The following is a 10,337-nucleotide window of genomic DNA, read 5'->3' on the forward strand; positions in this document are numbered from 1 at the left end:
ATTCAGGCTAGTGAATCCTTAAGTTTGAAACATAATCCTTTATTTCACAGAAATAAAAATAATTCAAAATACAAAGTTAAATTACAATTTTTTGTATTTTAAGTTATGTTTTAGTGAAATATGGGTTAAAATAAAACAAAAAGTATATTTACAATATAGATGTAAACAAAATCTTAAAAGGTCAGAATAACCCTTCTTATTAAAAATTATATATCACTGTGTTTTGGTAGTGACACATTTGGGGAGAGGACAAATATTACAAAACTTTCTGAAAATACAATATGAGAATTAACTGCACAGTTACTAGAAATGTGTAGCTTGGATATTATACATTTTGCATACATACAATTTTTTTTTCCAAGACATTTCCAACTCTGTCTTTTAACCAGTTCTGTAGAATGGCCCATATATAATATATGGCCTTGTATGGGCCATTTTACAGAACTGGTTCAAAGACAGGGTTGGAAACTTATTGGAAAAAAAAAAATTAAAATAAATGTATTTTATATACATATATATATAGAGAGAGAGAGAGAGAGAATCAAATCAGCATGTTAGTTTGATTTCTGAAAGACACTGAAGACTGGAGTAATGATGCTGAAAATTCAGATTTGCATCACCTGAATAAATTGCTTATTTTTAAATCTATTAAAATAGAAAATAGTTTCTTTAAGTTAATATTTTACAATCTTACTGTTTTCGCTTGAGCAAAGACTTGAGCAAAGACTTGAGCAAAAACATAAGAAAAAAATATTACAATCCCCAAACCTTTAAACATCTTTAAACATGTCCATGAGGTTTATTTTGACAGAATTAATTAATTTTGATGCCTTGCAAGCACTGACAATTCCCTCTGTAAATGCAAATCTAGTTAACACAAGTCACATGCCTTTTAGCAGTAAAGGGAAGTCCGCTGTTAAAAAAAAAAAGTTTTTTATAGGCAACTTATGCAAATTTTGAAACCCAAGATGAAATACATTATTGCAGTATGAAAGTTTCCAAAATAAACTCTAAACAGATCAAGTGACAACTATTTTTCTAATTTTTTTATTTCAATCAAAATAATAAAACCTGAGGAAATCCAGGCAAATGAAACACCAGGAAAACCCTGAGGGCACACAACGGTGTACATTTATGTTCTGATGTGCTTTTTCGGGTGAAACACCAAACATATGCAGCAGACATTCATTTGGCATACAGTCGGTCTTTACCATTAAACAATCAACAATGTTTGTTGAAATATAAAGCTCAGAAATGAGAGATTTTGCCATGGTTTTGCCCCGGCTCACACGCAATGCTACATTTTCTTAAAAAAAAAAAAAAAAGTACCATATGTACAATAAAGAACTTTAAAACACTGACAAAGAATCATGTGTTTGTTTGTTTTTTTTTCTTTTTCTGGTAAACGTGTAACAAATACTTTTAAACAAAAGAATAAGACACCCTTTGGGTGTTTAGCTCATTAAAAAGCCCTGTAATCTGGTGAATATGTAATGTCCGCTGATCGTGGGGTAAGCAGCAACATCCCGACAGATAAAATAGAGACGTCTCCACAGGAGGTAGATGAAAGACTCAAATGTCCATCTCAAACTGGTTGTCATCAGCTAAAAAAAAATAAATAAATAAAAATTAGAAGTTGATTAGTGTTTGAGGTATTCTATGAACCATAGACCACCATGAAATAAAGTAATTGTGATCTCACAATTTTGATTTTTTTTCTTGCAATTCGGACTATATTTCTCTTAATTCTGAGATTCAATCTTGCAGTTGATTTGATTTGAAAAAAAAAATCTGGCGACATTTCACATTTATAACTTTTTCATAGCAACTTTTTCCCTTACAACTCCAACTTTTTACCTAGTAATTGCGATTCTGACTTTATTTCTCTGAATTCTGATTTTCAATCTTGCAATTTCTTTTAGGGCTGTCAAACAATTAATCGTGATTAATCGCATACATAATAAAAGTTCACGTTTGCCTAATATATGTGTGTGTACGGTGTATTTATATATACATAATTACACGAACACATTCATGTATATATTTAAGAAATATTTACAAGTATATGCATTTATTGTAATTTTTATAGAATTTATATTATATATAAATAAAAATATTTTGTACGTAACATATTTTTCTTAATATACATTAATTTGTGTGTATTTATATATACACAATTACAGTATATCCCACAATTCTGAGTTTATTTCTCTGAAATCTGAGTTTACATCACTCTTCTGTTTTTATAGAGTTTTGTCTTACAATTCTGAGTTTACATCTCACAATTTTGTTTATATAAAATGTAAAAAAATAGTGCAAAAGTGCAACTCCAACTTTTTCCTTAGCAATTGCAAGTTTATAGCACAATTCTGACTTTATATCTCTGAGTTTCAATCTTACAATTGATTTTATAAAAAATCAAAAAGGTTATTTTCATTTATTTCACAATTACAGATTTTTTTCTCTGCAACTGTGACTTTATATCTCATAATTCTGTTTTTATTTTTTTTCTAATGTAATTGCAACTTTTTCCCTATAGTAACTACAAGTTCATATTACAATTATGAATTTGTCTCGCAATTCTGACTTTATTTGTCTGAATTCTGAGTTTATATACATTGCAATTCTGTAAATGCAGAAACATCTTGCAATTCTGACTTTAATTCTCTGAATATATGAGATATTATAAAATGTAATTGCATCTTTTTATCCCCCTCGCAATTTCAAGGTTATAGCACAGTTCTGGGTTTGTCTTGCAATTCTAAAAAAAAAAAAAAAATGATTGAATTGTGAAATATAAACTGAGAATTGCAAAACTAAAAAGTCAAGGCCAGGATATACCAGGATATACAAATTATAAATAATTTGTTTCAGGAGAAACCTGCAGGCTTTTAATTTCCTGGAAATGTTATTGCAGAACAGGTTTTCATTCTTTCTTTTTTTAAAAATCTGGAGCAGACAGCAATTTTACCTGCCAGCTCCTTCTCTTCCTCCAGCTCCTCTTTGAGTTCCTGCAGTTTGGACATTGGATGGTGTGAAGGAATGGTCACCCCAGGAATCTGAGGCAAACAACAGGGTGGGGTCCGGGCAATGGGAGAGTTCCTGCAGTCCAGGAGGAACTTTCTGTCATAAATGATCCGAGTTCCTGGAAAGCGGATAAAACGTATTTTAAAGCAACCAGTCAGATGGCTAGAAAAACATATTTACATTCTAGGCTGCAGGGTACAACCTTTGGATTCTAGCCAAATGTTTTAACACTCAGACAATAAAATGCAACTCTAAAGAGGATTTCTTGGTATTCACAACCAAATAAGCAGCAATTCTAATCTTATCAACAAAACGAAAGAAAGATATCAAAGAACTTGATGTGCCACTTAACACGTCCACGCTATCAGTCTGTAAACAAAGACTGAAATGTTTCACAGTTTGCATATGAAAAGAAGCACTGAAGCTCCCACAATGAAAAAAATGGGGTGAACTGAATTGGAGGACTCAGCACCTCCCATTTTAGTTCTAGGAAATTTGAGCACAACTGCACGTGAGCATGCGGAGCGGAGACACGAGGGCACCGCGACGCAGCTGAACATGTTGAGGACAAACATGTGGAGCTTAACTAGCCCTGGTTAGGTGCTATCTGCTAAACGTTGTGCAGTCTCTGTTGTAGCTGAAGCTATACTGTACCCAACAGTTCTACCAGTGGCTGAAAAACATGTTACGCAACCTTTGCTATGTAGTTCAGTGTGTTCTGGACAAAAGAGGGCTGAGAGAGAAGGGGGAAGGGCAGGGTGTGGACGGAGGTGGTGACAGGGTTTGGACGAAGAGTGGTCTCATCTGTGAACCGCTCTGGTCAGTGGAATGCAGAGAGACCAACCCAACACTTTCAGGAGGACTTTGTTCTGCCGAAGCATGTTTTGTTTCCTGATTGCTCTTCAGCTGGTTGATGTTTTTAAAACACAGGACAATTAAATATAGCCAAAGTGTGCAATTTGTTAAGATTAAAGCATTGGTTTCCACTCCCAGTCACCACAAAATCAACAGGAAAAAAGGGAAATTGATGTTTTTGGCATAATTATGACATTATTTTATTTTACACTTAAATCAACAGATAAAATGTGAACTAATATTTTGCATAAAGATAATTAAGCCCTGGACTATTTATTGTTATTATTATATTGGCATAATTTGTGACAATGTTTATGTATTTGTTAATTAAATAAACAGTACAACAAATACTATCTTGGTGTAATATTATTTCACCCCATAACCAACACAAAAAAGTTAAACTATATTTTGTATAAAGAAAATGAAGATCATTTCTGGACTGTTTTATTACTATTATTATTATTGGCATACACGTGACAATGTTTATTTATTTGTTATTTAAATAAACAGTACAACAAAGCCTTGAGGTGTATGAATTATTTTACCCCAAACATCAACACAAAAATACAAAATTATATTTTGTATAAAGAAGAGAAACCTATTATTGGACTATTTATTATTATTATTATCAGCGTAATTATAACAATGTTTATGTATTTGTTATTTAAATAAATGGTACAACAAATACATCTTGTGGTGTATGAATTATTTCACCCCAAAATCAACAAAAATACTAAATTATATTTTGTATAAAGAAAATGAAGCCTGTTTCTGGACTATTTTTATTATTATTATTAGCATGATCGTACCAATGTTTATTTTTTTTATTATATTATATTATATTATATTATTTCACCTTAAAATCAACAAAAAAAGTTTTTTTAAAAAATGTACTTTGTATAAAGAAGAGGAACCTATTATTGCAACATTTATTTTGTTTTTTAATCATTTTCATTTTTTTCTGGATTTCTGTTTGTGACTTGTTTAGCAAGATTTACAAAGAGATCTTTTTTTTTTAACTGCATAAAAAAAAACATTTTTAAAAAGACAACAGTGGAATAAAATGCAAAAATTATTTCAATATCGTTTTCATAAATTTAGAGGTCAGGGTTCAGAACAGCCACCTCCCAACTGAAAGTACCCAATAAATGATGATTTTATATATATATTAAGCTTACTGATGTTTTAAATATTATTGTGCAATTCAACAGATAATAAAAGCATCTTAGTAAACATGTAAGATTTAAGTATGTGTGTTTTTTTGGTTGTGGGACAGTAGTTTGCACCAATTCTGTATACAAATGCACATGTCTCTGATCTGTTATTTTGCTGTTATTTCCTCCTCTGAGGGAACTATCCATGATACAGTGGCCTCAATGAACCCATTTTCCCCAGCACACAGAGTTCTGTTATTACTGAAATCCACAACAGCTGTGAAGGAGGAGGGGTGTTTCTAAGAATTGCCTCCTCCTCTACATGTGCTACAGTTACAGCCACATGCGAAAGATAGTCTAGTGAGGGACAAAGGAGATTGAAAAACATGTGGGGTGGAGGCTCCTACCCATTAAAAAAAAGGGGTCAAGTATTTGTTTTTCACAAGATTAGATTAACTCAGTATGGGACATGCAAGTTGCAAATCAGATAACCAGACACTGTTACATAACAACAAGCATGGCAGTTGAGCTATCTTGCTGCAGACAGTCTGCCATAAATGATTAACTTGCTGTTCATAACAAACGTTGTGTAGCAACAGGAATGTGCACCAGCAAGACATTTCTCAGATCACAACAGAGGTTTTTAGCTTAATGTTTAAATGCATAAACAAATAAATAAATGCATGCATAAATGAAATCAAATAGAGTCTTATTGCAGGTCAGCCAATACAGCAAGTTTAAAAAGTATTGCATCAGACTTCCACATTGCTTAAAATAGTTAAGATCATGCAGTTTAACACATGGTGAGTTCTAGCTACATTAGTTCAACCAATTAGAAATGAGCTACAGTGGTTAAATCAAAATCATGACATCTTTGTGCAAAAATATAAAAGGTTTACAGGACAAAAACAAGCAAACATTTTTGTTTTTTCATCTTAATGAATCTTAAATAACATTTTCTCACTCTGTTGCTTAATTCTATGTACAATATCCTCTTTTTTAAATCTATTTAGGCTATCTGTTTTTTTTTTTTAATATGCAAAGTAGAGGATGGCAACACGTGCCTCCCCAACAATTTTACACACACTTCTGAAGAAAACCAAGCTTAAACCAGCCCAAGATGGTTTTTTGGAATAGCTGGTTTAGGATGGACAAGATGGTCTTAGCTGGTTTAAGTTGGTCTCACAAACCGTGGGTTGGCAACGGCACAAAACTTACCTAAAACCAACAAACCATGCTAGTAAAACAGCAAAGATCTCTGGTTGGTTTAAGGTTTTTTCACCCCAAAACGAATCTTTTGTACTCCTCAAAATAAAGCACAGTCTTACCCCCTGGTGTGGTGGAGAAGAGTGTTCCTCCAGGGGTCTGACTGTAGCAGTCTGGGAGCTGGGACCAGTCTTTGAGTTGCAGGACACGCGTGGGAATGGGGCAGCTCTTGCTCTGCTGCGTGTTGGCGGACATCGTGGGTGAAATGCGCTCAAAACTCTGTGCCACCGAACACGATGATATGTAAGGACTCTGAAGGGTTGCTTCTATCCGAAACTCGTCTATAAGAAGTGTTTGCTTACGATGAAACAGCTCAACAAAGTTTCAACAACATAAAAAAACAGAGAGGATATTTTTAGCGTGGTGCGGACAGCGCTGGTCTCGTGATATTGGCTGAAGAGAGGTTGAGGTTGTAGCTGTCTGTCCGTCTGTCTGGTTGTCCGTCCGCGGTGGTGGAGCACTGTCCTGGGGGTGTCGGGGTATTTAACAACAGCTCAGACTACGTGACTCGCATCATGTGATAAACGACACTTGAGCAACAACAAAAACAGGCGGTGTAACATGCAGGGTTGCCAGATCTTTCAGGGAAATAGATTTGTTTTTACAAATCTTCTGCCAAGGATTTGAATTTCTAAGAAACTTACAGAAAAAGGCCATATATGGAAGCCAAGTTCCTCCACATAAGAGAAAAAAGTTATAATTCTGTCATAAAACGTCTAAATTATGAGATATAGATTTAAAAAATGGAATTTAGATACTGAGTAACATAGGCCTGTATGAAATACTAATATTATTATAAATGAAAAGTACAATAATGAGAAGAATAACAACGTGCAGTAAACGGTAAAACTGTTTGCGCTACAAACCAATGTGTTTATAATAAGATATAATGCATTAAAATAATATTGTAAGACAAATTTGCAATATCAAGCAGTAAAACATGCTGTTTGTTCAGCTAAAAACAGCTGGATGCAGATGAGACCGGAAGCCAGACCCATAAAATTTACAAATGTTCGTGCCCGCTCTTATGGGATATATAAGATGGATATGGCACAACGGTTTTTGTTTTGTTTTCATTTTTTGTTGTTGTTGTTGTTGTTTTTCCCAACAAATGGTTAGTAAAGGTTAACCTTAAAGAGAATTATGTTTGCCAACTTCAGTGGGTTAATTTTAAGCTAATTTTCTGTGAGCTGTTTATTATTATCATTAATGTTATTACTGTATTTTTGTGTTATTCATATTTGAAACATGTCTAAACAGTTTTAAACTAATTTTAAAAACCGTTAACATTAATAATAGGGTTGTAAATGTAGCCTTTATATTATATATTGTATATTTCTCAGAAAGCAAAGAAAAAAGTTTTTTTTTCTATTCAGACTATTACGGAAAAAAATGTTTTGGTTTTGTTTAGTTTTTCCCAACAAATGGTTAGTAAAAGGAGGTTAACCTTCATGAGAATTATGTTCGCCAACCTCAGTGGGTTAAGCTAATTTTATGTGAGCTGCTTATTATTGTTATTATTTTATATTTCTCAGAAAGTAAGGAAAAATTGTTGATTTTTTTTTATTTTTATTAAGACTATTACAGGAAAAAAATAAAGTGGATAGGACATAATGTTTTTGTTTTGTTTCCCAACAAATGGGAAAAACAAGATGGATATGACACAACAGTTTTTGTTTTGTTTTCATTTTTTTGTTTTTCCGCTTTTTAGTTTAGTTTTGTTCTGTTTTGTTTTGTTTTGTTTTGTTTTTTCCCCACCAAATGGTTAGTAAAGGTTAACTTTCAGGAGAATTATGTTTGTCAGCTTCAGTGGGTTAAGCTAATTTTATGTGAGCTGTTTATTATTATTATTATTATTATTATTATTATTATTATTATTATTATATTTTTGTGTTATTAATATTTAAAACATGTCTAAACAGTTTTAAACTAATTTTAAAAACAGTTAACATTAATAATAGGGTTGTAAATGTAGCCTTTATATAATATATTGTATATTTCTCAGAAAGCAAAGAAAAAAGTTTTTTTTTTTTTTTTTTATTTATTCAGACTATTACCGAAAAAAAATAAAGTGGATAGGACACAACGTTTTTGTTTTGTTTAGTTTTGTTTTGTTTTTCCCAACAAATGGTTAGCAAAAGGAGGTTAACCTTCATGAGAATTATGTTCGCCAATCTCAGTGGGTTAAGCAAATTTTATGTGAGCTGTTTATTATTATTATTATTATTATTTTATATTTTTGTGTTATTAATATTTGAAACATGTCTAAACAGTTGTAAACTCATTTAAAAAACAGTTAACATTAATAATAGGGTTGTAAATGTAGTCTCTATATTATATTGTATATTTCTCAGAAAGTAAAGAAAAAAATTGGATTTTTTTTATTCAGACTATTACAGGAAAAAAAAACAAAGTGGATAGGACACAACATTTTTGTTTTGTTTTGTTTCCCCAACAAATGGGAAAAATAAGATGGATATGACACAACGGTTTTTGTTTTGTTTTTTAGTTTAGTTTTGTTTTGTTTTTTTCCTCAACAAATGGTTAGTAAAGGTTAGCCTTCAGAAGAATTATGTTCGCCAACTTCAGTGGGTTAAGCTAATTTTCTGTGAGCTGTTTATTATTATTATTATATATTTTTTGTATTAATATTTGAATCATGTCTAAACAGTTTTAAACTAATTTTAAAAACAGTTAACATTAATAGTAGGGTTGTAAATGTAGCCTCTATATTACATATTGTATATTTCTCAGAAAGTAAAGAATGTCGATTTTTTTTAAATTTTATTTAGACTATTACGGGAAAGAAATAAAGTGGATAGGACACAATGTTTTTGTTTTGTTTTGTTCCCCAACAAATGGGAAAAATAAGATGGATGTGACACAATAATTTTTGTTTTGTTTTGTTTTGTTTTTCCCAACTTTCCCCAGTTCGCCAATTTCAGTGGGTTAAGCTAATTTTATGTGAGCTGTTTATTATTATTATTTTATATTTTTGTGTTATTAATATTTGAAACATGACTAAACAGTTGTATAGCATCTATATTATATATTTTATATTTCTCAGAAAGTAAAGAAAAAGTGTTTTTTTTTTTTTTTGTTGGTTTTTTTTTAATTCAGACTATTACAGGGAAAAAATAAGGTGGATAAGTTTTTTTGTTTTGTTTTGTTCCACAACAAATGGCTAGTGAAAGGAGGTTAACCTTTAGGAGAATTATGTTTGCCAACCTCAGTGGGTTAAGCTAATTTTATATATGCTGTTTATTATTATTATTATTATTATTATTATATTTTTGTGTTATTCATATTTTAAACATGTCTAAACAGTTTTAAACTAATTTTAAAAACAGTTAATATTAATAATACGGTTGTACATGTAGACTTTATATTATATTTTGTATATTTCTCAGAAAGTAATAAAAATATTGATCTTTCATTTAGACTGGTTGAGTAATAGACATGTTGGGAAGGTTACTCTGGAAATATAATAGGTTACAGATTATTTAATTATTTATTTAATATGCAATAAATAGTGTAACTATTTCAGTTAAAGTAATGTAACTGATAACATTTGATTTCTTTTCAAATTTCAATTTCTACATTTTTTCTAAACGGTTAATCATTTTCAAACTTTTAAAGCAGGGTAAAAAGCTCAAAACTGATAGACTTTCAAAATCACTTGAATTAAGATTATAATAATTTATTTTAAAGCACAGCCACCACAAAATCAGATTTTAGCACCTCTTTAGGTTAAATACAGATTTAATGTCATAACAAGATATAGTTTAATAGCTATGATACTGTTTTAGAAATCAAATCTTTGCCAAGCTATGACAAGGCGTATAACAATGCCTCGTAAAAAAGCAGTTAATCTTAAAAAATAAAGCATTTATGAAAAATAACATTTTCATAAGCAATTGTAATTACACCTTTTTTCTCAGCAACTGTACCTGATTACATTTACATTTTGTACTTTAATTACGTTATTCCTTTACGTGTAACTAGTTACTTAGCAACAGCGCTGATAGGCTGATC

General features: G+C 31.2%; 1 protein-coding gene across 1 annotated transcript; it reads right to left on the reverse strand.

The window, feature by feature from the left end:
- Positions 1-1,031: 1,031 nt before the first annotated feature.
- Positions 1,032-6,779, reverse strand: eif4ebp3l (eukaryotic translation initiation factor 4E binding protein 3, like). The gene is made up of 3 exons (XM_051127706.1): positions 6,365-6,779; positions 2,972-3,145; positions 1,032-1,604 (listed from the first exon to the last, which is right to left on the reverse strand). Exons 1-3 carry the CDS (start codon positions 6,495-6,497, stop codon positions 1,573-1,575), a joined length of 339 nt encoding a protein of 112 aa, XP_050983663.1. The 5' UTR covers positions 6,498-6,779; the 3' UTR covers positions 1,032-1,572.
- Positions 6,780-10,337: the final 3,558 nt, after the last annotated feature.

This window comes from Labeo rohita, chromosome 14 (assembly GCF_022985175.1).
Source record: "Labeo rohita strain BAU-BD-2019 chromosome 14, IGBB_LRoh.1.0, whole genome shotgun sequence".
NCBI lineage: Eukaryota > Metazoa > Chordata > Actinopteri > Cypriniformes > Cyprinidae > Labeo > Labeo rohita.

Coding starts and splice junctions, on each gene's coding strand:
- eif4ebp3l (XM_051127706.1), bottom strand. CDS start 6,497: ATGTCCGCCAACACGCAGCAGAGCAAGAGCTGCCCCATTCCCACGCGT. Junction 3,146..6,364: donor CTTCTCCACCACACCAGGGG/GTAAGACTGTGC, acceptor TCCGCTTTCCAG/GAACTCGGATCATTTATGAC. Junction 1,605..2,971: donor GGAAGAGAAGGAGCTGGCAG/GTAAAATTGCTG, acceptor ATTTTTTTTTAG/CTGATGACAACCAGTTTGAG.